Consider the following 27,832-nt stretch of genomic DNA (forward strand, 5'->3'; position numbering starts at 1 on the left):
GCGGCCTTCCAGTACCTAAAGGAGGCCTACGGGAAAGCTGGGGAGGGATTCTGTCAGGGAGTGTAGTGATAGGACAGGGAGTAATGTCTTTAAACTAAAGAAAGGTAGATTTAATTAGATATTAGGAAGAAATTCTTTATTCTGAAGGTGATAAGGCGTGGGAGCAGGTTGCCTAGAGAAGTTGTGGATACCCCATCCTGAGAAGTATTCAAGGCCAGATTGGATACAGGTTTGAGTAACCTGGTCTAGTGGAAAGTGTCCATGGCAAGGGGGTTAAAATTGAATGATATTTAAGGTACCTTCCAACCCAAACCATTCTATGATTAAATGATGAGAAACTGAAGCTCGAAGAGATGGTGGTGGTGTTACTCATGGTGACACTGACCTCTGCTGATATTTAGGGGGGAAAACAAACAACCATGTAGACAGGCTGTTCTGTGACTGTTAGAATTCGTTTTGTTGATGCAAACAGACGCTGAAGTGTCTATGAAGATTCTGAGTGGGATCTCAATACTACTTCAGGGCCCTAACTCAGGAAGGAGCTATAAATAGTAGCGTTTAGTGATGTAAATTTTGGGTTTCTGTATAAAATAGGCCCATTGCAGGAGCCAAAACTGCACAGTCTCACATAAAGTGTGAGATTTCCAATTACTTAAATATTTTTTTAGCAAGTAAGATATTTTTACTGATTTTACATTTTTTTTTTTTTTTTAACTGAAAGGGAAGGAAGGCAGGCAGAAACAGCCAGCAATTTAATTCCTCAATTCCTTGTGCTTGCTCTGAGAAATGTGTTTCTTTAATTCTAGGTTATTCTCAAGAAAAAAAAAGCCTCGATCAAGAGTGCAGTAATCAAGCAACCAGAGCTGTACTTCAGTATTCCAGCAAAAGGGAACAACTACAGGAACACAAAACAGAATTCATCTGGAGAATGTACAGTTCAAGAATAATGTAGTTAAGACAGCCATATAGAGGGTACTTTCATTATAAGGCTTTTCAGAACATGGCAGTCACAGGTACATACTACTTCTGTGACTCTATGCCTAATGAGAACAGCATGGTAAGTAAACAATATGAGACAGAGAAGTCCAGGGCTTCCAAATAATTCTGTTTATTCTAATCTTGCACTCCTTACTCTTACAAATTGGCCAGTTGGCTTTCTCTAGTCAGTGAAAGTTTTGGTTTAAGGAGATCAAGATTGGCTGCTTTGGGGGACAAAATCTTTCTTTACAGTTATCTCCAGAAATAAACTACATCATTTCAGAATTTTGCCACAGACATCAAACTCACACGTTGCGCTTCATAGCCACTTTGTAATTTATATTGTAGAGCAGTTTTAACCTAACTTCCTGTTTATAATTTTCAATTTTCCCTCTGAAAATAGCAATTTACTATATTTATAAAGTATTCCATTTGTAGAAGCAATTAGCTTTTTACTCTTGGTGTTTCCATATATTTTATTATGCATCAACAGAGTGAGAAAGTTTTAGGTCAATTTTAATTTTATTAGTAGTAAAGTTAGGGAATCCTAGAACTGTATTTTTAAATGTAGGCATTGCTTGTATCTATTATAGCTACTATTCAGAAATCTATAACTGGATATATTATATATTTATTCCATAAAATATATATTGTCTGAATGTACCTGTTAGAGAAGTAGGGTCTTTGCTTAGCATGTATTGCAAATGTAGTAAGCTAATGTTAGCAAAAGACCAAGCTTTGTTTGGCAGATATTCCTGTGATAGCATAATCTAAGCTTTTTTTGTATTATTTAATTTATTTTCCAGTCTAATGTTAATATATTTTAGAGAGGAGGAAGTGTAAGTTGTTTCTTTTAAAACCTTCACGTTATTGTTTAAATCAATTTGAAGTTAATGGTTCTGACTTTTTTTTTTTTAATCAAACCAAATTGGAATGCACAAACAAAACACATAATTAAGTTCTTAAGTTTACATGTCTGCTTTTCCAAAGAAAATAGTCAAAGCTGGAAGGCTTTAAATGTCATCTACTTTCAAGAAATTAAGAAAGTGGAATCCCCATATTCTAATAAATGATCATTCAAAGCATGCCTTCTGTGCTACATTAGGAAATGCAAGGGGAAGAAAAAGAGCTTAGGGCAGAGCCCTACAGCCCTTGCATATTGAAAACTCTAGCTGATGTTAGTGAAATTTTAGCAATGCAAGGAAAGTAGAAATAGTCTGAACAAGTGTTTTTGTTCTAAACTTGGAAAAAAGTCAGCAACAGATTTTATTTTGAAGGATCTACTCTCAGAGGGAGGCAAAGCAAAGCAGGGGTAATGGGCAGTATCATATGTATGTTAAAAAACAGATGGAGGCTGGCCACCAGTCTTGACAGTGTTTTATTAGTGTAAGTAGCAATTGAAAAGAAATTACTGTATTTTTAAAGCCAGACATCATGAAGACATGCAGAAAAAGCTCATTTTATACAGAAAAGTAATTCTATCCAGTGGCTGTTGGTGACAATATGAATTAAGACAGTGGAGCTTGAGCACTGCCAGAATTAAAGATGAAATATATTGTATTGTGCTCTGCCCAGTGTCTTTTTATACTTAATAAAATTGTATGTACCTATTTTAAAGCTGTTTTCTCAAACAGACATTGCTGTTAATATTGGCGGTATATAACTTGTCATTATGACTACATAAAACTGTTATCTCATCAGTATGATTTGAGTTACACTGATATTTGTGCGTTTTCAGAGACCAAATACTATTCAGATTTAGTCAGCCCACTGTACTGCATTTTTCCAGACTGCCTCTCCACCTCCTCCCCTCCTCTTCCTCAAAAAATTTAGGTTTGCTGGAGTGGAATGTGCTGATTAATAAATTTCAATAATAGAATGTCATTCATATAGAGAAGCATATCAAATTCATTTTCATATATTATTATTCAATAAATTATTTATGCACACTAATATTAACACTCCAGTCTTTGCCAGCATTTAAAAATAAGATGAAAGACAAATACAAGTAAAATATAACCGTTAACAAATGTGAAGTAGAAGCAGGGAGAAAAAACTCCTTAAGGGTTACTTTTCATGCCCCCTACTGATCAATAAAACATATAGCCACTTCATCACAGAGTAATCTGTGTCTCTTAAAACTATCGTTGCATTTTTTTATAAACAGTCTTACTGTTTGTGATTTCAATGCCTTTGGTCCTGATATGCAGTAAGGCATTTCCACATCGGCACTGCTGAATTAGGCCCTAAAAGTAGTGCAGGAAGGACAACATTTATTTACCACATGCAGGTCTGAAGGTACTTGTGCATCACATTTTAACTGACTGGTCTTCTGACATTTGCTGTTTCACTACATGGAGTTTACTGTTTCATGACACAGGCTGACATTCCTTCAGGCAACTTAGTGACTTTTATTGCTCACATTTACCCTTGGGGCTTTCCCTGTGCTTCCCTGCACTGGCAGCAAATCAAACTAGGAGATCCAAGAAGTCTTTTCTGTCTCCGTACTACAGTAACCAAAGGGGTGTTGTGATTTTTACAAGCTGTTGCATTATGTTCACCTATGCCAAAGATTCAGATGTAAAAACTGATGATAATAGACATTGAGGGTCAGTGTCATTTACTTACGGAAGTTGATGGATCTGCTGTTCTAGCCATAGTTTTTCTATTTGTGCCATTTGATCTGACTGGCAGTTTATTGGGGATTTAATGATTTTATATCCCTTGACAAAGTGAAAAGCTCACCAGGTTGCATTTTCCTCTTCTCCTTCTACAGTGAGAAATCATAGATGAAAGGTCAGTGAACGCACATGAGTGGAAGCAATGACATAAAAACCTGTCTGCAGTTCCTTGGTGAATAATACTGCAGACCTCTTAGTCCTATGTGTTGTACCTTTTGTACAGATTTGTCACAGCCAATGTGACAAACCTGACCTTTGGGAACTCTTGCAGAAGGTACAAAAATATATGCCACATTTGCTGGATAAGAAACTGTTTATTCAGCTACTGATTTTAGAGATTTTAGAGTTCTATATGAAATCTAAGATCTTATAAGCAAACAAGGTTTTTAGAATAAAAAATTCCACACAAGAAGAAGGTTGTTTTTGCCTGTGCTTGAAATAATACAGGATTTTAAGTATAATTACAGAATTAAAAATAGTTATTGTGTGCATACAAGATGTATTTCATTACAAGATGAGAGACTGTTTCAGAAAGTAGCAGCTATGTTAAAAAGTATGAGATTGAAAAAAAAAAAAAGGTGGGACCAAGCAGTCTTCTAATGCAGAATTGTGTCTAGAAGAGCTAAGGGAATTTGTGCATATATAAGCAGAGGATTATCAGCTAGAAGTAGTACTGTCCCTGCATAAGCATTAGTAAAACCATTTCTGTGTCTAGCGTTAAAGAAAACAAAACTACAGGTTTCAAAAGAAGAGAGCATTCAGGAATGGTTTGCAAGAATGTAAGAATGTGCTGCATGCTATGATACATGTCTTGTGAGAAACACAATCCATTACGCTTAACCAGGAGAAGGTCAAGATGAATTAGGGATGCGTTCAGACAGTCTTGCCAGCAGGCCCAAGCTCACCCCACTTCTCCATGAAGGAAATGTAATCTGGTGCTCTGAACCAGCAAAAAGATTTAGATATATGCTTGATGGATTCATTGCCTCTACCTCCAGCTGTCTAAAAGCAATCTGCAGAGCTTAAGCCGACTGTTTCTTTGGTCAGTGGTGAGTTAGAGGCATCCCTAGAATGTGATTCATTCCACCTGTCTCTGACATCTATCTTAAAACAGGATAATGCGCCCTGTGAAAGGGCTTACAAGCAGAGCCCCTGACTGAACAGAGAGCCTAAATGACTGACTAGGTTGGAGTAAGCAGTATCTTTTGTTTTCTTGCTGCTCTGCTCATGCACAGCTTCATGTAATAAATAAATAAATAAATAAGCAAGCAAGCTGCCTGTGTTGAATTCCCTAGTCTAAAATTTCTACCTGCGTAGCTGAGATGACTAATACGCCTTACACATGATCTGATTTGCAGGAAGGTTCCTGTTGATGCAGTTGTCTGTTCTGAAACATTCGGAAACGTTTCATGTAATTCCCAACATAACAATATGCAATAATTCTAAAAGAAATTTGAGAGCTCAGGGCTATCCTTAGCAATTGTTTTAGTCTGTGTTATATCCAAGAGCAGACTACCGAAATCCAGTCTGTGAGTGTTAATAACAGAAGTCTATGCTGCCACCAGTAGCACTGGGCTAGTATTTTAAAATAGCTGTAGTCCGGAAGATGAACAATTGCTTTTGATTTTTGGTTACAGACAGAGATGCACAAAAATAAATCCATCAATCTTCCAATGTAGGAATTTGTGATACCAAAATTCATAGCAAAACGTAACCAGTTTTGAAATTTAGAAACCTGCATTAATTTGGGGTAAATTAAAAAGGTGACAAAAGGAAAGATGTCTATAAGGAGCAGCCAACAAACAAACAATCAAAAAACAAAACTATAGGAATTTAATCCCCATTCTGCTTTAATTTGTTTTCTTACAGTTAGTTTTATTATTATCAACTCATGTGACTGAAAGGCTCAGCAGTTGCACTTACTTTTGGCTAAACTATAAACAGCTGAGTAGATGAGTAAAGAGTAGATGAATACCTCTTCTCTTCCTTCCTCCTGTCTTTCTCTGAGACTTACATCAGGTTGGGTTCTGTCTGCAAGAAAGTAACACCCAAACACGTCCCAGTGCTAGAGAAAGTTTCTTCGTTAGTCAAATTTACAGTTCACCAGTGAACTGAGTGGCTGAGGCTGGCAGGGCCTCTGGGGCCCGCCAGGCCCAAGCCCTGCACAAGCAGGGCCACACAGAGCAGGCTGCCCAGGGCCATGTCCTGGAGGGTTTTGAAGGTCTCCAAGAAGGAGACTCCACAGCCTCTCCGGGCAGCCTGTGCCACTGCTCTGTCACCTGCACAGAAAAGACGTGCTGCGTGGTGTTGAGGAAAAGGGAACCTTCTGTGTTCCAGTTTGTGGCCATTGCCTCTTGGCCTGGCACTGGGCACCACTGATAAGAGCCAGGCTCTGTCCTTTTTGCACCCTCCCCTCAGGTATTTATACACATTGACAAGATCCCTTGTGAGACTCCTTCAGGCTCAATAGTCCCAGCTCTCTCATCCTCTCCTCATAGGAGAAGTGCTCCAGTCCCTTTGTCACCTTGGCGGCCCTCTGCTGGACTCTCTCCAGTATGTCCAAATCTCTCTTGTATTGGGGGACCCAGAACTGGGCACAGCACTCCAGGTGTGGCCTCACCAGTGCTGAGCAGAGCAGAAGGATCACCTCTCCTGACCTGCTGCTGCTACTTTCTCTACTGTAGCCACTGTTAGCAGTGCCTCCACACCTGCATTTCTCAACAAGTTTCAACAAAGTGGGTATGTTTTATAGATCTGCAGGCTCCTGATTATTTCAAGGAAACTCTGTGTTAAGCGTGAAGTCTTTCCCAGCCTTTTTGTTTTGACAGACCAACTATTGCACTTGTAATAGTCTAGCTGGGAGACTAGGATTTGTTTTTAAACTGATCCAAGTAAAAACTTTATTCCAGGAGTCACTTCTCAAATAGTTCTGTCACGATGAAAGAAATGAAAAAGACAAACACAAAGTGTAACTTCTGAATTACTGAGAGCAGCCAGTGCAATGCTACAGAAAGGGGAGTCGTATTTATGACTTTTCTCACATTTCATTAAATCTTCTCCAGTAATACTTTTTTTCTATATATAAGTAAATTATTTTGCAATGTTGGGAGGACAATCCACTTGTCTAGTAGCAGGTTTTGGTAGAAACAAGGCAAGAGGCCTAGCAAAAAAAAAAAAAAAAAAAGGAACAGTGTGGGAAGAGCCCCACACTGTATGGTAAGGTAGCTGTGGACAATTTAGTGCTAAGGGTGAATGCACCTCAAATCAGAATACTCTTAGAAAAACTCCCATTGTTTCTCATATCCCAAATCTACTCCTGATTTCCCCAGTTTTGCCACCTAATTTTCCTCTGACTAGCCCCACACTATCACCATGCTATTACAACTCTACCATGGGAGAAATACACTCTACTTCCTTCACATGAGTTTTCTTTCAGCTGAGCACTGACACTTGCCCACATACATTTCCTGCATGTACAATCTCCTCAGCCAGCTGCAGCATTCAAACTTAGCCAGGTCCACCTCTTGGAGCACTTTTACAGGAAGGGGACCTGAGCATCAATTAACTCAGACTAACAGGTGGGTGCTGGCAACTTCTTATGTAGCAGTATTTATCTCCACTGTTTTGTTTTGCACCAAATATTGCAATATCATTAATTCGATCCCAGACACATTACATTTGATTCATCTATATGCACAGCAAGCTCGGAAGTTTGTTGAATGGACACATCTAGTTATTGTTACACATATTTTGCATAGATTTACGAACTGGCTTGCACAACTGCTCCATTTCCTTTGCACCGTGACACCCTACAGTTCCGAGCTGAATACATACACCAAGGGAGACGCCTAGTGTTTAACGATGTGCGTAGCATCTTTGGCTGTCCCTACCACTGCTAGAGTTGGCTTTCTGCTAGCATTAAAAATGCAGATGTGCACAGACGTATGTGATGCTTATTCAGAACATTTCCACACATTTCACAGTGAATGGACAGTTCAAAAAAGGCTCTATTTGCCATTACACCAATAAGCAAACCCTCTGTGCCCTCCAAATGGTGAATAGCAGCAGCAATATTCTTACCTGGTTAAGAATTCTCTGGTAATATAAGAATTGCTTAGTATGATCAGTGGGCTGCACACAGTCAATGTCTGATCATACCTCACCAGCTGCTCCTCAGTTCATACTTGTGCTGATGAGCAATACCGCAAAGGAGTGCTAAACACTAGAAGTAAATGAAACATTAAGCACGAACCTTTGTGCCTTGCTGAAAGGAGCCACGTGAACCAGGTGTAGTTGCAGTTTGATGCAAGTAAGGACTTTCACACTGCAGCAGCTGCTCTGCTTTCAGGGGGAAAGTTGCCAAAAACAGGCATCAAAGTGGGTTTCCCTGTAGCTGTGATTTTCTCAGTGATGCTCGTGGTCTCTACCACTGCCTGGTACTGCCTTCCTCAGAGTGACACCCAGACAGTCACAGATCATTAGATTTAGCTGCTGCATCTACTAGCTGTAGAGACATTTTATTTCTCCATTTCTGGACAGTCAATAAATATACATATATATATTTATATATAGGGCCAAGTGACTTTCATGAGATGCTGAAGAGTTTCCAATCAGATTCTTTGCTGAATTAAGGAACCTTTAGCAGCTATCTGCATAACGATGAGTACACCTCAGAGCCATGGTTTTGAAGCACTCATCTTGCTGTTAGTTAATTATGTAGCTCACTCAGCTTATTATTCAGCTACTCAGGGGTAATACTGATCTGTCTTACTATGGAGAGTAGTGCAATCAACACAAATTTGCTCTGTAAGCCAGGAATCAAAGATAGCAATCCTTAAAGCTGGAGTAACAAGAGGAAAAAAAGGACGCTTCCAAATGTCAGGCTAGATGAAGATTTGTCAGATTTCTCTGACTGTAACAGTAACTATTGAAGTGGCTGAAGTGACTCAGGAGTCAGTCAGAACACCTGACTTTGTTTTCAGAGGCCAGTGTCAGTGAAAGTGAAACTCATCACAGCTAACATTAGCTGTCCGAAATTGAGGTTTCTGGTCTAATCCAAGTGTAAACCTCTGCAGTTAATGGAGAGACAATTATCTCCAAAGGGTGATTCATCTCATCTGTGTAAAGGTTAGTGATGCAATATAATAGTTTCTTTTTTTTTTTTTTTTTTTCAGTGAAGACACTAGAAGAATTTTCTAATCATCCTCCTCCACCCTTCTCCCCTCTGTAATGCCAGGCTTTATTCCTACCCCAGCTTTGCAGATTTTCTGCTAGGTCCATGGAAGCAGCATAAAAATTTTCACCTTCCCCATAGGAAGTACCACGGTTTCTTCTTTCCTTTGTAGGAATGTACTGTTCCCAACTTGTCACTGAAGAAAATATATTGGGTTATTACATCTCCCCTGCCTCAGAATAAAGTTGTTTGTGGGAAATGACTATTTTTTTTTTTTATTATTATTATTCACTACAGAAGGAACCTAGATGAATAGGCCAGATAAGAAGCCTACATTTTAAATGCTGCATAATGCAACAATCTAGCTGACAAATAGCACAAAAAATGCTTATTGCCAAAGTAGTAACTGCCAGGGATTAGAGCACAGAAGCCAAGGAAACTGATAGACTGTGTGAAGCCAATGGGCAATAACTAAGACAAAGAACTATGTCTGCACATTTTCTGTAACACGGAGACATTATTGAATCAACAACTGCTATGGATATAATTCTAAGAAATAGCATGCTACCTGGCCATAAAAACATCCAGTGATAGGTCTTCCGTTGGTTTCAAGAGAACAGAACATAAAGAGAGAAAGAGGGAGCACACAGGGTGCAACCAGAGGGCTGGGGAGACCTGTAATCCACCTCTGAAGAGCAAACAATGGGGCAAGCATTGCACTGAGGTCCCTCCGCAACGCTCTTCCAGCTTCCAGCAACTTGGAGATTCCTCAGAAGCTTCTTGAACCAAAAATTGGTGTCACTATATTTGGGAGCCCTTGATGAGTTTCTCTTTTGTTAATTTTTCTAGAGTTTTTTTGAAGCCAGTTCTTTTCAGCGTCCACCTGTCCTGCAGCAGAGTTACACAGTATATTCAGAACAGAAGGGAATTGCTCATTAAGTGTAAAAAGCTTGAACTTACGTTTTTTTTTTTTTATTATTTATTAAATAATTAATTTGGTGCCCTCTGGTTGTCCTACTAGAGCAGACATTAAACAATCCTTCCCTCTATACCTTCCTGTGCCATTCTAGACACTTTATCTTTTATCTAGGGCTTTTGATGTAGAACCACATTTTCCTTGAGTTATCACTCTTCTGATGTTAGAAAAATGGTAAGAATTAAAAATTAAACAAAAGTTCTAGGTTACCCTGCAAGCTACCTTGCTTGTAGTAGAGTAAGCCGTTTGGGAATCTTTGATCACATTTTGTTGCCTTTCCATGAATCTTTTCCCATTCTGCTACATAAGTTTTCAGATGGGATTACTGGAGGTGCCTATGCAGTTTGATGGCACACTGGGATTTGCATAATAGCATAATGATATTTTCTGACTCTTCATTATCTCCTGCTTTATAATACATAAAATCTAATTTGCCTTTCTGACCACTCTGAGAATTGAGCTGAATTTTGCAGAAAACCATTTATTACAACTCTCAGATCTCTTCCCCAAGTGGTAAATGGTAAGACAACCCATGATTTTATGTGTGAAGTTAGGGGTGCTTTTTCCCTGTGTGCCTCATTTTCCATTTATCAAAACCGACTTCCATCTGCCATTGTAACACACAGTCACTGAGTCTCATGAAATCTTCCTGCAATTCGTACAGCCAGGCCTTATTTTTACTATCCTTATTTGTTAACATCAATAAATACTGTTTCTTTGCCGGTACAGATCACTTGTGAATAAGTTATACTGTGCAGGTGCCTGCAGGGCTTCTCTAGTGAAGCTTCCAGAGGCACTGAGGCTTGGCCGAAGATCTGAACACCCCAGGAGATGTGCAGGACATTGAATTCCTCCCGCTTTTATGTGGGGAGAATGGCTTGTACCTCCCAGCTTGGTACTCTCATCTTGCTCTGCTTCAAGTGGGAGGCTGGGCTTCAGTCTCCAATTCAGAATCATACAATCACAGAAATGCTTGGGTTGGAAGGGACCTAAAAAAACATCTGGTTCCAACCCTCTGCCAGGCAGCGATGCCACCCACTAGACCAGTTTGCCCTTGTCCAACCTGGTCATCGACACCTCCAGGGAGGTGTTCTTCTCCTCAGGCCTTATTCCTAATTAAGATACCAACTGCTTAATGTCAAATTAATTCTGCTTTTGAAGAAGCTGGGAAAATACCTCCTTTGCTCACTTACTGGGCAGAACAATTATTGCCCCCTCTGGCAGGCACTGCCGCTGTGCTCCTGCTCCTTCTTCAGAGGCCCCTGCGTGTCACTGGGCTACCTGGCAGTTTCCCAAACAATATGGAAAGGAAGATTTGTTAAAACAAAGGCAACCTCTGTAGTAAACAAAATAGCTCTCTGCATTTTACATGTGTTTTGCTTTGTGTAATGGGCATTTCCCTCTGTTATTTGCAACACAGCAACACAACACAAACACAACAAGCAGTGCTTAGTCTTACTAACAGACTGAAATCAGAGACATATGGCCAAAAGAAATAAGAAATTCTTTCATTAAAACTTCAGCAAAACAAATGTTTTTATTGCCAAAAATACTTGATTTACTTTAAACACTTGTGTGGTGCCTTCCAGCAGCTGCTTGGAGAAGAACCGACAGGAAGGATGAAAAACGGCAACCAGCACAAGCAGCGCGAGACCACAGCACACTGTCATCAATGTGTTGCTGCACCCGGTGTCTCTCAGGGCTGCACGTGCCTTTGTTCCCTGTCACTGTGTCACCTGGGAGCCTGGGAGCACCCTTGCTGCCATGTCCCAATCCCCTGGAAGGTGTCCCCTTGGCAGCCACCAAAGCAGTGCTGCCCCCAGGGTGACCTATGTGCTGCGCACACATACCTACCTACAGCATGTGCACATGTGCTGCCTGGTACTGCTGCAGCATCAGCCTCCTCCTTTCTGTCCCACAGACTCACCCCGATGCCACTGCAACAGGCAGAGGGCACTGCTTCCTCTCCAGGACACCTGCAGTCACCATACATTGTATTTTTAAGCTGAGGAATTTGTGATGTTTCTAAGAAAATCACAGGTGAGTAGGGTTTGTGCCTGGAGAACTATTTGTTCATGAAATGGCAACCTGTTATATGTTGCAACTAAATCCTGAAATCCTCTAAAGACATCCCTATCTGAAATCCACTACCTGGATGGTAGAAGCACCACCTGCCTCTTGTTAGAAGAAAGCACTCCAGAAACCAACTTCATACAGAAGACAATATCCATAACTAGGCAGAATAAATTAATTTTATGACAGCTTACAGCAGATGGCACATAGCGTCATAAATTATTCTGCTGAAAGTTTACCAGCATAAAACCAGATACAATAGCAAATTATCACAGAAATCCTTATGTACAGATTTTAAGATACTCTAAAAAAGGTAGCAAAATTACACTTATGCAACCAGCATATGACTAACTGTGCTTTTTAGCACTTTTAAAATGCTCTTATTTATTAGGTGCTGATTATCTCTTAAAGGCACAATCACAGACCAAATCTTCATTACAATGATCAGCACAAAAAATAGAAGAAATGATTGCCATCTGTAGCCCAAAACACACAACCACGCACCTGGATGTATAATGCAAGCTTCACCAGGGAGTGCATGCCAATAGAAGCTGACCATGATATCTTATTGAGCTGAGGTCTTACAGATTTTCTAAGACATTCATCTGTCTGTAAGTAGAGGCAAGATCCAAGGACTAAATCCCTACAGGAGATAGGAAAATCCTTCCTTTGAATAATCTAAGACCCAAAATTAGATTTTTCAGAATAACAATCCAGCTGCTGATAACCCTGAGGGCACCAGCATTTACCAGTATCTCAGTTTCCACAAGGACACTCCTGAAAGCCTGCTCTCCTAACAGCACAGTGTCTCATCTCAACATTGCTGCACTCTCTCTGGTGACCCTGAATGCCAACCACAGAAACCCCCACATCACCCACCTCCCTGAAAGAAACAAGTGGCCACTTCAGCCTGTGTTCATATCCACTTTGTGTGGCCCTTTTACCCTTTGGGCAACAGTGTCACCTGTAAAAGTGTGGCATGATTTACCTTGTGCTACTACTACACAGTCCAGGAAAAGGTTGGCTAAAAGAGCTCTTATTTAGGCAATTTTATTGTGGATAACTGCTCTATCTGTTACCAAGATGATGATTTAATAGCCTGGCATGAAATCAGTAAATGTAAAGGGCATGGGAAAAGACAATTTTTGGAAGTTTGGGTGCAAAGTCAAGTTGTGGATGACGATATCAGAAGAACTGGCCAGAGATTTACCAAGGCAATGATTGAAATTGCAAATATGAATTCTCAAATTGGTCAGTTATAGTTCAATGGGCCAGAGCAAGCCAGATGGTTAGAACAATCTGGAGATGGGATTGGACTCCAAATGCCCTTTAATTCACCAGTCAAAAAAAACCTGTGACTTTAGTTCCCTGAAAAGTGTCCCTTATTAACTGTTTTCCTTTTTGTAGTGTATATATATATAAACAGCCAAGGTTGGTGAGATTTTTGTTGTTGTTGGTTGTTCTTTCAAATATTCCTGTCATCTGGGGGGTTGACTGTTATTTGTAGATGCTGACATTTCCTAATGAGAATGGATCCATGTAATGAACTTGGTTCTGCCCTTCTTTACTCCAGTGTAATTCCTAATGCTTGCAGAACAAAGTCCTGGAAAATGTGAGAATGAGATAAAGGGACATTTCCACCCAATGAGATCCAAAATTTCAAAATAAGACCGTGAATGGAACCATAATTTGGAGAGATGGCGCCATTTGGCGTATCAGTATTATTCATAATTGAGAAGACAGAACAGCAGAAATAAGGGCTCAGTTAAAACACGAGGATAGCATCCACATTCATTAAACTGTTTCCTCAGTGACTCAGACAGAAAATTGTTCTGGGCATTTTGCTGCCACTCCACATCACAACAGCTTCTGAAAGGTATGAACAGAAGCCTGGCTTTTTATCAGGAGTTAGTAATGGAAGATGGATTTATTAAGGCAGCGTACACTTTTCAAACAGTTTTTCCTCCAAGGAGATAGATATGCAGGTAGAAACAGGGTAGGCAGTTACAAGCATCTGAAGCATCCTGTGTACTGCAAGAGGAACCACGCTGCGTTAGCATCCTTGAGCATGCCAGGAATCTGATGTGGGTGACTGCCATTGCTTTGAGTCTCTTCATCATTGCATCACAGGATTTTAAAGGATACAGGCTAAATAAATAATAATAATAATAATAATAATAAGACAACTTCTGGCACCAGGAAAATACAGGCATACAGGGAATCATGCCAAATTATCTGTGTGGTGCAGAGAGAGGACAAACGCTCTGCCTGGACATTGCTGTTCCCTTCAGCTATACCCTGTGAACAGCTGCCCACACATGTTTATCCTGAGGGTGTTCAAAGCAGCTTGAACACTGGGAAAAGACTGATGCATGCTGTGCTCTGCTTCAGGATCACAGGGCACACCCCAGTCCTTACAGCAAGCCCCAGCAGCACTCCAGCCTGCAGCTGCATTCTCCCAGTGGTGTAGCAGACATAACACAATGTGCTCCAGCGTGTCTGCCCGAGCCAACCACTGATACCACTTTACCCTCAGTTCATTGATCTGCTTCTCATATAGCCACAATTTGATTCAACAGCAGACACTACAAATACCTGGAAGTAACACAGATTTTTCTGTCTGCATTTCTCATTCAGTGGTCTGGGCTGCAGCAGCAAATGCTACGTGTAATAGGCAAACACCACTGGTCACTGTTGGAAAGATACCTCCTCCAATACTAGGCAAAGGCAGAGAATAAGTTGTCATGCATCGCTGTTCCAGTATATATGCTTGATATTTATCAGGCCACGGTCATCCTAGAACTCCAGCTTGCCCCAGGGGAATCAGGTCTGGCAAGGAGACCTCCTCTACAAAGCAAGGAGGCCAAAGTCACTGGAAGGCAGCAGTGCTGGTTTGAGATCTCCCTGTCACTGCTGTTGACACCCTCTCCCCTCCTAATTAAAGCACTACATCTGATACAGGCAGGAAAGGGCCATGACTTGTTTTACGTACCACGGGTGAGAGCTGTTAAGTAGTAACCTGTTTAAAAGAAGGGGAGAAACTACACACACACACCTTTTGCTGGTCACATGAAATATTGATTCCTGCCTAGACCATGAAATGAAGGGCTCAGGCAGATGAAAGAAATACAAATCTTGACTGGGGGAAGACATTGTATTCCAGCCAGATTAAGACGTTTAAGTTAAGACATGTGCTTCATCGTGTTCTTGTACTTAGGCAGAGTCCTGCTTTACATAATGTGTTCCCAGACACTACACGGGGAGATCAGGAGCCTCTGTGTACACTCTAAATTTCCCTTATTTACAATGTTCTGTAAAGTTATGCAACACACTCGGCATTGGGGATCTCTAAATCCCCATTGTGGATCTAGAGTCTGATTCTCAAATATATTTGAACATATAATCCCACTGGAGGGTTGGAAACTTTGCCTGCTGTAGGATTTTGAAAAGTGTGCCAGTCTGATAGATTTCAAGGCTTTAAATAACACGGTTGGTTTAAAAAAAAATAAAAACTAAAAGTCACATATTGAAAATTCTGTGCTGCAACATTTTGAAAAATAGGATTTTCCAAATAATCTGATGTAGAGCATCTGCTGCTCTAATTCTCTCACATAACCCACATAACCCATGTTTTCAACTGGGTTGTGGACTGCTTTTCTCCTTTTTTCTCAAGGAAACAAGAAACAGGAACCTAAAATCATCCATAAAACACAAAATATTCACCAGGCATATTTCTTTCTGGAATTAGCCAAAGAGCTGTAGGTGTTGCCCACAGCTTTAGGCCAAGCAACTTTCAAGATACAAATCAAATGGAGCCCTTCATGTGCCTAAAACATACAGAACATCTCCTAGCTCAGGGGCCTGCCATGTGCCCCTAGCTCCTCCAGTGAGCTTTCCAAGACAATTGCCCACAGCAGTATGATAAGGTTGCTGCTGTATGAAGGTTTTGCCAGAGGTGCTCTGGTCGTTGGCTCCCGACATGCCAGGATTATTTATCATAATAATGAATTGGGCATTGAAGAGTCAGTCAGGCATAGAGTGACCAATCTCCACCAGAGGTGTCCTATGTCAGTTCATATAAATAATCTGGTGATCCCTATATACTGCTTTTCTTCCTCCTCCAAATCACTGTAGTCATAAAGAAAGACCTCTCCTCTATTTTTAAGCCTTGAACTTGCTAAAACTTGCATGTATAAATATGCCCGTGCATAGGTGTTTCATCTAATCATAGAATCACAGAATGCTTTGAGTTGGAAGAGACCTTAAAAACCACTCAGTTCCAACCCCTCTGCCATGGGCAAGGACACCTAGTTCTGGTTGGAAGGAAAAGCTTGACACGAGCCCAGGAGGCCAACTGCATCATGCGCTGCATCAACAGAGGAGTGGCCAGCAGGCTGAGGGAGGTGATTGTCCCCCTCTGCTCTGCCCTTTTGAGGTCCCGCTTGGAGTGCTGCATCTAGGTCTAGAGCCCCCAGCACAAGAAGGATGTGAATCTGATAAAGCATGTCCAGAGGAGGGCCAAAAAGACAGTCAGAAGGCTGAAGCACCTCTCCTATGAAGAAAGGCTGAAAGAGCTGGGGGCGTTCAGCTTGGAGAATGAGAAGAGAAGGCTCCAGGGAGACCTAATTGCAACTTAAAGGGGGCTTATAAAAAAGATGAAGAGCAAGCTTTTGCTCAGGCAGATAATAACAGGACAAGAAGGAATGGTTTTAAAGTAAAAGAGGGGAGATTTAGATTAGATATTAGGAGGAAATTATTCCCTCAGAGGGTGGGACATCCACTGCTTCTCTGGGAAACCTCTGCCAGTGCACTGAAACAGGTTGCCCAGAGAAGTTGTGGAGGTGTTCAAGGCTAGGTTGGACAATGTCTTGGTCAGCCTGAGCTAGTGGGTGGCATCCCTGCCCATAAGGGAGCTGAATGCAGGACTCCAGCTTCATTGTTTCAAAAGGACAAAGAAAATGAGGCTTGTCTACATCTTCCTTTAAGATCTCATACGCTGATTTCTTTTTAATGGTTCTAAAAAGTCTTTTAAAAAAGTGAATGGTTTTATCATACATTCCGCAAAACTTTCCCTCTGACTACACTCTGTTCTTACCTACACAGAGGGATGGAATTAAACAAACAAACAACAACAACAACAAAAAAACTAGTCTCCAAAACAAGAGTTTTTCATGAATTCTTTGCATTTTCTACCTGTCCTGGTACTCAGTAGGGGCTGCCTGACATTGAAGACCATTCAAAAATTACTGCAGTTATTGCGAGTGCAGTTTCAAGCTTGTACTTGTGGAAAGCCTAGCCAAATAAAACAGCAAACATGACTGTACTTGGTATTCCAGCATATGTGAACCAAGAGCAGGCCCTGGCTCTCAAGTGCACCAGCTTGTTGTGTGAACTACTGCAATTGCAGTGAAAAACAATTTTCCACATCACTTGTCATTTCAAGCAAGATTCAGGTGCTCAGGCCAGGTTTTGGGGTGGCTGTGTGAGGGGCAGTGGAGCAGGGAGGCCAAGCCTGCCAAGCCCACCAAGCCGGGCGGCAGGCGCCAGCAGGCCGCGCCAGCCAGCGCTGCCCATGGCTGGGCCGTGCTCTGCCCTCGCTTGCCCTCGGCAGCCGAACCCCCTCCTTTTGGAAGGAAAGGAACAGTTTTGGATACCAGAGGATTTGGAGCGGGGGATCTGGATATTTTAATGTTGTTCGGGCTTCAGTCATCATGGATATCACTTTACAGCTTGGCACATAAACAGTCCATTTCTGAGGCATGAGAAAATGAATATATTGTAACTATATTCTAGGCCTTCTGGCCTGAATCTGTTCCTGGTGAAACTCCAGGGGTTTCAGTAGAGTTACGTCAGAAATAAACTTACTGCCTAGCTGTACTTTATAATGCACTATTTCTGATTAAAAGGGGATATACACAAAGATAAGGATTTGTTTCCATAAATATGAAACCAAAACGGCATTCGATCTTTTTCATGTAACTGACTTCATCATTTATGAACAATTAAGGCATTTTATAGATTGAAAAATATGAGAATAAAGAGTTATAACAGTTATAACAATAGTACTATTTATTTTGTAAATGTAAATGTTAGGATGTATGTTATTAGTGTAACAATGCATTAAAGCAAGACTGTACAGCAAAATACATACATATTTTTCTCAGAATTCTTATCTTCCACTGTAAATGTGGAATTTAGCCACTTCCACACATGCAGTTTAACCACTAAAAGCCAGTGCTATAAACTGCAGAATAGACATGTGTACCCTTAGGATGAATGTTAAGCAAGAGAGAGTGCAGAGATTTTTTTCTTCTGGAATTTTCTCTCCCCCACAACACCCAGCTCTTTCTGTTTTGCTGCAGAAATGCTCCCACAGAAGCTGGTTCTGCCTTTGGTCTTTCAAAACCCCTGCCTGGGAAGAGAGGGACTGTGCAGGTGGGCTGCAAGGCTGTGGCCACCACCGTCGCCAAGGGCCGGAGTTGCTGCAGGCATTGCTGCAGCTGGCGAGGGATTCGGCACATTCCCCCCTCCAAATTTTGGCAGTAGCAGTGCTGAAATTTGGGCTGAGAACACACCAGCAGCAAGTTGGAGCAACATTTGTGGGAGGATATAGAAAGTGGGGACATAGAACAGGCATCCTGTGGGAGTGGGAGTACAGGAGGAGGAAGGAGGCTTGTTGTCAGGAGGTGGGAGAGTAAAGGTGTGCATCCCATCCCTCTGTCTGGCAGGTGAGATAAGCCCTGTGAGAGGTGGGGACATGGGCTGTGACAAGCAGATGTGATCAGGAGAGCCCCTAGAGCAGACTGCTTCTGCTGGAGAAGATCTACTTCATGCGCAGTTTCCTAAAACAAGGTTTCGCTGCCCTACTTATTAGGAATTTCAGAAATAATAAGTTTCATATTTCAGAGTTCAGTCATTTTTGGATTTCACCCGGGCGATAACCATGTGAGAAATTTGTACCCTGTGAAAAATGTGCATTTCAGACACCAGTAGGATACAGCTGTCTTTGCCCTTGTTTACTTGGTTTCTCCTCTACTTCATGCTCAGCATGGGGGATTTTAGAGTTATTAAACTTTTTCCCAGTTGCCTGGGGTCACAAGTCCTTTACACCCTATGAGCAGCCATGTATCTGACAACAGCCCTCTCAGCTTTCAGTGCTTACCTTTCCATCTTTTGCAGAAGCCCTTTTTCTTGTCACCAGGCACATCTTCCAAAGGTAATTCCCAAGTTATGAGACAGTCACTGAGTGTTAAGCCACCTACATTTCCAGCAGTCAAAAAGCTTCAGACAACTGAGGTGCCTCCTTTCCCAGCACATGAGACACCATCCCAGCCATGGGTTGTGTCTTCCTTGGCTACTCCTATGGGAGGGACAAGCTCCTGCCTTCTGCTGTGACCAGGTAGACAGGCTCTTAGTGTTTTGCAAGGAAACAAGAGTGAATGCTTAAAGTTCAGGATGAAGCCCCCCAAAACACTATGTTTTCATGCATGGATTATGAACTCATCTTACTCCTTAGATACTGCTCACCCCTGCAGGTGCCTGAGAGGATGGTCCTCACCCATTTGCAGAAGCTTTGCAGATAAGCCATTTCCTGCACTTTAGGGAATGCACAACATTACACATGCCTGAAAAGAAGGACCCTAGCTGCTTAAGACACACCTTTAATGAAATGTGGGAGTCATATGACCAGAAAGACAATCTTTGAGAGGCATACACAAGGGTGAATGGAGCCTGGTGGTCTGCTCCTAACAGCAAGTCAATATTATCCAAAAAGAGAGAATCAGATGAGTGAGGACCAGAGCAGAGGCACCCACCTCCCAGGTGCCTGACTGGCTCACTCCAGCTATCTCTACAGGCCTGTGATGTTTTTAAAGCTACTTTTTCAAGGAAATAACAGCTAAATGTAAGAATTTTTGCTATGGTCATTGCTGTCTGTATTTGCCACAGCTCTATACGTAAGCCTTGCATTTGTGGAAGGGATTTCAGATATATACTTTTTATATACCTTCACCATGTTCAGCAGAGACATTTCCCCCTCTGCTTTTCAACATACTCAGATAGCAAGATTCAGAATTGTACTATAAGCTCAACTGGAAGATGCTCCAAAAGAACAGCTGTAGAAAGAAATACTCTTGAAATTCAATAATACTGTTTGTCTATTTCCTCAAAACATTATGAAGTGGAAAGGAAAACAAACAAACAATATTTTCCCATGCTAAAACAAACAAACAAACAAAAACAATGCATGACCACAGATTGCATATATGGTTAGTTAAAAGGTGGAAATGAGGGGAGTAGGGCAGGTTTTCTTGCTGGAGCAGTGGTGCGTTTGCTAATGAGGTCTTTGCACTGAACCATACCCAGGTATAATTGAAGCTATAATCATTGTTTGCTTACCATTAATTACAGAGTTATTCATTTTTTAATTTAATAAATTGTGTGAAATCAAACAATTAAAGCCAAGAGGCTGGATTCAGACTTGATTAAATCCACATTTTGTCTCCCTGTAATGTATGACAGGCACACCAGCTTGAGCTTTTGCTGGGTACTGGAGTCTCTGCTAGGTGGTTGAGTCCCAGTGCAAGCAGTAGAATTTGGCACTATTAAAAAAAAAAATAAAAAAATCAGAGCTTGAGATTTTAGTGCTTCTTTTCTGTTTTTACCTTTTGCTCAGCATACATTTTGTATGGATTTTTAAAGCAGAAAATAATATCAGCTAAAAAGTTTACACTAATAGAGGAAGGTCAGAGAAATAAAGAGAAAAACTGCACAGTTATTTTCTGCTGCTGCTCCAGTTTTGAAGGCCTCTCGGAGAGTCTAAGAGAGTCTATGATTCAGATGCACTTGATTTAATGCAGACATTGAGCTACCTTTGTGATCTCTCACTGGGCTTGCTGACCCTTGTATATCATGCCCGCTATCACCTTCTTCAAACATAGCTCAGCAATGCCTTTGGCATCATAGCCACTAACATCTTCCAGCAGATTGCCAGGCAGTCCATAAATGTTACTAATGCTCAAAACACATCCAGCCTCCAGCACTAGATGGTCCTGGTCAGCTGGCCCAGGCAGCAGAAAGCAAAAGACCTTTCAGAAAGTATCTGGACTCTTTGGTATAGTGGGTTTGGCATGAGATCCATGAGCATCTGGGATGTGTAAACTCCTGGAGTAAGAAAAGTGGGACACCAGCAGACTGAAGGGAAAACTTATCACGCTGTATCTGGGAAGGGGAATAATTCCTGCAGTCCTGTCCTGTCCTGGTAGATGGATGTCTCTCCTGGACTGAATGGTGAGAAGACTGTGAAGTGAGGGAGGGAAAAGAAGGCCACTACTGAAACCTAAACTAATACCCAAGGGAAAACTCAGATCACAAGAAAAACAGCTCTGAAGTCCTTGTTTTACTTGTCCATTTTTTTCACTCATCCAGTTGGCTGCAGGAGGAGCCTAGCACGTGCCCGGATGCATTGCTCGACCCCTCCACGGCTGGGGGTGAGCTCTTCCATTCCTCACACAAGGTGCAATTAGCCAGCAGGATCCCAGCCCAAGCTCCATCTGGCCATGCTCATTAGGGCTCTGGTTGCCAGGAAGGCAGTTGTGGCCAGCTGTAAGGCTGATACCCCAGGCAGAGCCTGCCAAAGGTCAGCAGTCATCAGCTGGCCAGCTGCAGGTCCTCCTGGGGCACACCAAGGTCCAGCTGAAAGGAGTAAGGAGAAGTGATGAGCGAGCCAGGGGCTCTGTAAAGGAGGAGAAAGGGAGGGAGCAGGCCTGGGGTGGGAAGAGCAGAGCTGCCTGCTGCTGTGAGTTCAGGGTATTCCTGGAAAATATGCAGTTCCATAAAAATATGCATTTTAACAAATATTATAAATTAAGATCCTTTCATCCTTTTCCTTAATTACTAAAAGTTAATCACTTTCAAGCCTCATCACAGAAGGAGAAGATTTGATCTTTTCTTTCAAAAATACAAGCATAGAGCAAGCAGGATTTTTCCCACTTGGAGACAAGCATGAAATGCATAAACTCAAGTGATCTGCATTTTAAAAAGATGCAAGTGACTAAAAACATCGTGATGACACTTGTTTTTCAACCTTTGCTATAAGAAGCTCTGCAAGAGCTCATTACAGAACAGACAGACGCACAGAATGGATTCTCACAAATACACCGACACATGCCTCAGATGGAAAAACATTCATAGAAAAACAAATATTTATATCAGGTAGAAAAGATTTCCAGAAATAGGCACACAGATACACAATCAGCAGCTAGAAATTCTGGGAGGCATGCACAAGCACTTCTGACACCCAGTGATTCACACACTCATAACACATAAGGTATAAAAAGCACAAGCAGATTATCAGCCATCTACGCACAAGTAACACATGGACATCACACAGAAAACAAAACAAAAACAAACAAACAAAACCAATAACAACAACAAAAATCTTCCAGAAACATGCAAGCACACTAAAGAGAGGGAAGAGGGCCTGAATACACAGGCCCTGCAAGCCAGGGTTTCCTAACACTAAGCATAAAGCTCAGTTTTACATCTTTTCTGATGTTAGAAAAGTAATATATGATGATTTGATTTGTTGGATATCTGTAATTTCATATGAGGAGATCTTCACATGAAGTGGATTCACACTCAGTGCTCCTTACATCTCTCACTCCCTTGAGCCAAAATTTTCCTGAGTTATATTTAGGAGATCTTTGCTAGGTTCCTGTAGTAGCTTTGTAGTGTACAGCAGGCCTTTTGATCTGAGATTACAATAAGTATTTCTCTGAAGACCTCTGCTTGGTTTCTTAATGAAAGATACAAGAAACTCATCACCAAATATAAACCCAGCTGCCTCCTTCAGTCAGAATATAATCCAAGAAAACATGACTTTCAGAGGTAAAGTTAAAATATAACATTAATTTTATTTAAAAAAAAAAATATGCACAGAATTATGCCTTTCATTGCAGTAAGTGACAGACAGAAAACTTCTAACTTCTGTGTTACATTAACCCAAGGCCATGAGGCATCACTCCACCTGCCTGCCTGTGGGTGAGGTTGCTGCATGCCTTCCCCAAGGCTGCAACACTCAGCTGGCAGCAGGAGCTGGGAGAGATGGAGCTTAGGTTCTCGAGACCATCATCTTCTTAAGTATTTGTGGGGACAGCCTTCCTTCCTTAAGTGAGCCTGATTCACATAGAACATTAATCTTTCTTTTCATTTGCACTTGTCATTATTATTGACCACACAAAATTTGACCACAACAGCCTATCTCCCAAGACAGCAGCCTTTTACACCTTGTTTTTCCCAATCCACAGGCCAAAGGTGTTTTCACAGTGCTAACTTCCACTCCTTCCCAGGATTACCACATGGTTAGGTTCATAGGAACTTTGTTTATAGATGTCCTATAACCAAAAGGCGATCTTCTTGCTGTGTGTAACAACGTCTGAGATTGTAATCGAGTCTGGTGGGGCTGGGGAGGCTATGGACAAACATCCCACAGGCTGGATACTTCTGCTCACTCTCTTAAAAGCCAGTTCTCAGAAGTATTGACCTTTTTGCAACTCTCAAAATGTCTGCCAGCCAAAGAGAGGTGTACATTACCAACATGTGATTTGCTGGTGTTGCTCTGCATGCTTCACAGGAGATTGCTTGCCAAGGTCAGCACTGCGCAGAATGAAATGCAGAAAGTTCCCCACTTGGCTCATTTTAAACCATCATTTAAAATGCTCTGCACTGTATCCTAGCCGCAAGATGAGTCCTTGAGACAGGATTTTGCTTGAAAGGAGCAAGCACCGCACCAATGCAGCAATGCGTGAGAGATTGTGAATAAAACCAGTGATGCTCAAGGTCTTGTGTAAGGATTTTTATGAACAGAGGGCTTGGGATGTTACCACCCATAACCAAGAAAGACTGCATGAGAGTTAGGCACTTGTGTACTCCTGATAACCAGTGTGCTAACGCCTTGGTTGTGCCTCTGCATAGCCTAAGTCCAGGGCTGTCAAACCACTTTCCCTGCTTGATGACTATTTGGGACCTACCCACACAGGCCGGAAGCCTATTCTGGAAAGAGCTCTTCCTGAATTACACTGCAGGAAAGGAAACACCTACCTCGAGGTGACATAGCACAGGCAAAAGGCCTTTCTGGGGGGAGCCGTGCTGGAGGGGCCCTGGCCAGCAGCCCAGCCACTTCAGTGGGGCAGGCAGGTGCCACCTCGCCTCCTGCAGCCTGCCAGGGGTGTGCTGTGAGGACAGGGCCGTCCCAAGCTGCGCTCCCCTCACCCGTATTTTGCAGACGCTGCCAAAGAGCAGGCAGGTGGCAACTCTCGGTGACGTGGCTGAGCTGCGCTGGCTTCAAGTGGAAGGTTTATCAGAGGTGAATTACTGCTTCCAGGCCCCTTGGCCACCCATTGATAGCAGCATAAACACAAATGGCAAACACGCAAGTGTACGTCCCTTCCCCCTCAGAGTATTTATCGGAGAAGACATTTCTGGATGCACCGAAGGAGTCTGTTTCTCCCTCCCATCCCTGGCTGTTTTGTGGGAGTTACAAAAGTTTTTGATTTCAGATGTAAAAAGTGTAAAAGTTTGGATTTATTTTTGTGGTAGAAATAGTTAGCCATAGTGTCTGGAAGGAAGTATTTGTTAACCTGAAACTCACAAATACTTGACCTGGTTGTTTCTAGATCCACACAACTGCAAATACTAAGTCATGAGTTTTCATCCTGCACAATGAGACCAAGAGGCGTTAGGAACAAATACTTCTACATTGCTTTCTGAATATTGTGAAATGTACTTTGCGGGTTGTGAAAGAGATACAAGTGTTCTTACCAAATCTACTAAATTTGTCTCTGCAAGAGCACCGAGAGTGACTGGGATCAAAATTCCCCTACAGGGTATCAGACCTGGATCGTGCAGTTCTTTTACAGAGCGGAGTGACCGGGCAATATTAGGGCCAAATCTTGACGTACTTATTTGGTCTTTGTGTTCATGGAAAGAAACGAGGGCTTTGCAAGAAATAGTAATAGTAGTAGTAGAAGTAGTAGTAGTAGGGGTGGTTGTAGTAGTAGTAGTAGTAGTAGTAATAATGATAATAATACAGATGATGACTAGGAAATGTTATTTTCACTCCCACAGGAGACAAAGGAAAGTGCCCGCAGCTGGAGGGGAGCGGGGGCAGATTTGGGCCACCCCGCACAGCCCCCGCAGCCCGGCAGGATGCGGCCCCGTCCCCGCGCAGGCTGCGGGCCCCCCGCCGCCCCCCGTAACGCCGGGGGATGCGTTCAAAGAAGCACCAGGCGAGCCGGCCGTGTTGTAGCACGCTTTATTTGCAGCGGGGTTTGCAGGATAGCGCTGGCGTCCCTCATAGCGCTTGGTAGGTCCGTCGGGGCGGCGGCGTCCCGGGCGTCCCGGGCCCCGAGTCGATGCTGGCGCCCGGCGAGAGGGAGCCGGGGTGTCGGAGGGGCTCCCCCCCCGGGGAGAGGCGGTCCACGATGCTGGAGAGGCAGTCCAGGCTGGACAGGGTGCTGCTGGGCTCCGCGCCGTACCCTGTGGCCGGGGCGAGGCGAGGGGCCCGTTACCGGAGCCCCCCGCTCCGCGACCCCGGCCCGACAGGGCCCCCGGTCCGCCCCTGCCCGCTGCCCCCCCGCCCGCCGCTGCCGGCCTTACCGTGGGGCATCTCGGAGCAGTAACCGGCCTCGAAGCTGCTGCCTCTCGCCGGCCACACCGGGCTGCCGCAGTCAGCCTGCAAGACAGCGAGGGGCGAGTGCCGGCCCCGCCGCGCTCCCCCCGGCCGCCCCCCGTCCCCAAACCCCATGCACGGCCCCCTGGCTGCAGTGAGCGGGGAGGGGGGACACACAGGACAGCCCCAGGGGCTTGGGGAGCTGGCGGGGCGGTGGCCCCCTCTCTGCCCCGACGGCCCCCGGGCACACTCGGCGCTAGCTCCGAGGAAAGGGCCTGTTTTAACTCAAAGCAGCCACCTTTTCCTGACGTCCTGCTGCCGAGGGGGCCCTGCCTGCGGCCCCAAGCTCCTGCCCCTCTCTTACCATGCCGTCGGAGCAGCTGGAGGTGGGGCTGGTCGGCTCGGAGCAGCTCTGTCCCGGCAGGTGATAGTAGTTTTCTACCTGCTCCCTCAAGAGCTCCTGGAGGCTCTCGATGTATCTGATGGCGTTCCTCAGGATCTCTACTTTGGGGAGTCTTTGGTTGGGGTTGGCCGTGGTGCACCTCTTCAGGGTCTCAAACGCCTGGTTCACTTTCTTCAGCCTCCTCCTCTCTCTCATGGTGGCCGCCTTCCGCCGGTCCATCGTGGTGGACTTTCTCTTGCAGGCTTTGCAAGCCCACATCAGGCAGTGGCCGGCCTGGTGGTGGCCGCTGGGGGCTCGGACGTGCTCCTCTTCCTCGGAGCAGGCGGGCTCGGCGGGCTGGTGGGCGCCGAAGGGAGGCAGGTCCCTGGGCTCGAAGTCCTCGGGGAACTCGCCCTCCGGAGAGGAGAGGCAGGAGCTGTCGTAGAAGAGCTCGGACGGGGAGAACTGGCAGCTGTCCATCACCTCCATCCCTGCAGCCCGGGGCGGCAGCCACCGAGCTCGGGCAAGCGAGCTGGCCGGGGAGGTTTCCTGCCTAATTAGCGACCTAAGCCGAAGTGTCCTTTCCCCGATGCGGGGGGCCCTTATATCTCCACGTTCCGGGGGGCTGGTCCGCGGCGGCCGGCCGGCATTAGCATATCCCCCCGCATCCCCTGCCGCGGCTGGCTGGGCAAGCCCCCTCCAGCCCCCAAGGGACAAATTCGCTCCGCACCGCGCCTCTGGCCGCCGGCTGGGCCGGCCGCTTATGGGAGGGGGGGGGGGGGGGGGAAGTGAAGCTGCTGGCGACGTTTCGGCCAAGTCTTGGGGGCGTGCGGTTTGGGGGTGAAAAGGGGAAAATGGTCCCAGCAGACCTGTACTAAGCCGAAAGGGTTTGCTCCTCTCTTTGGCCCTCGGGTGCTTTGTCCTGTAGTTAAAGTGGTGTCACTAACTGTTTAAGTTCGCCAAGGGGGACAAAAATGCATGACTGCGTGAGGCGAGGTGGGGGGAACATAGATTTGGGTGTTCTGGGATCGGGTCACACGGAAAAGTACTCACAAAGGAAAATGTACGCGTTTTCCCCGAGACAAATCCCCTTCCCATTCCTTCTCCTACTCGTGTGACCCGGTGCTGCAAGAGACACAACAGTCGAGCAGCGCCCTGAGCTTGCTAATTTTCTGCTTTCAGGCAATCTTGTACCGTTACAGATGCGTCCCAGCTGCCAGCGCAACAAACCCCTCCTGGAAGTGTAAAATTTCTAACCCCGCAATCCCTAAGTAACTTTACACAAGTCAGGGACAAAAGCTTTGCAGAGACCCAGCCGCAGCAGTAGCCGAGTGGAGCTGTGCAAGGGTCATTAGAGTGGTAATGAAGCCATTTAACAGGCATTTGCTAACGCGCAGGAATCCTTTGGTTTCATCCAGGTGGCTTTTGTAGCTGAGGAAAACACTACGAGAGGGCAAAGGAAACTTTCCCTACCTGGGAATAAAACCCTGCACCCTGGGTTAACTCAAACGGAGAGGGAGCGTGACCCAGAGATGGTTCAAAAGCCCGGTGTGCGCCCAGGGAAAGGCGTCTGGGACTGGGAGGAGGTGATGCGGGGCATTTCCAGCCCTGGGAAATTCAGCTCAAGGACCCTTGCAGAGAGCAGCGCGATTGGGGGGACCTCCCCAGAGGGGATCACGCCGCCGAGAAGCCCTCGCATCAACTCGGGCAGCCTGAAGGAAAATGCAAGCGGCAGCACACCCTGCTTCGGCAGAAAGGATGCCTGATTATCTGAAGGGTTGGGAAAGCTACATCTGCGCTGCTTTGGTTTATTTGGGGCCATAAACGGGGGGAGCCCCCTTTGAAATGAATACTGTAGGAAAAGCAGAAAGTTGATAAAAGGAGTAAAGTTACAGAAAGG

The 27,832-nt window shown here is 44.0% G+C and overlaps 2 protein-coding genes across 3 annotated transcripts in view; one reads left to right on the top strand and one right to left on the bottom strand.

Moving 5' to 3' along the window:
• Positions 1 to 4,965, top strand: part of LIN7A (lin-7 homolog A, crumbs cell polarity complex component) — a 50,895-nt gene extending 45,930 nt beyond the window's left edge. For both annotated transcript variants that reach the window (XM_082751434.1, XM_082751433.1), the window contains exon 6: positions 807 to 4,965. Coding sequence is in view for 1 of the 2 variants with exons in the window: in XM_082751433.1 (XP_082607559.1) it covers positions 807 to 849 (43 nt within the window). In the remaining variant the exon portion in view is untranslated. The remainder of the gene's footprint in view (positions 1 to 806) is intronic.
• A 20,227-nt stretch (positions 4,966 to 25,192) lies between these two features.
• Positions 25,193 to 26,439, bottom strand: MYF5 (myogenic factor 5). Its single transcript, XM_082752071.1, has 3 exons — positions 25,915 to 26,439; positions 25,538 to 25,613; positions 25,193 to 25,417 (listed from the first exon to the last, which is right to left on the bottom strand). The coding sequence occupies exons 1-3, from the start codon at positions 26,419 to 26,421 to the stop codon at positions 25,233 to 25,235; spliced, it is 768 nt and encodes a 255-aa protein (XP_082608197.1). The 5' UTR covers positions 26,422 to 26,439; the 3' UTR covers positions 25,193 to 25,232.
• Positions 26,440 to 27,832: the final 1,393 nt, after the last annotated feature.

Source organism: Aythya marila, assembly GCF_965140915.1.
Source record: "Aythya marila genome assembly, chromosome: 1".
NCBI lineage: Eukaryota > Metazoa > Chordata > Aves > Anseriformes > Anatidae > Aythya > Aythya marila.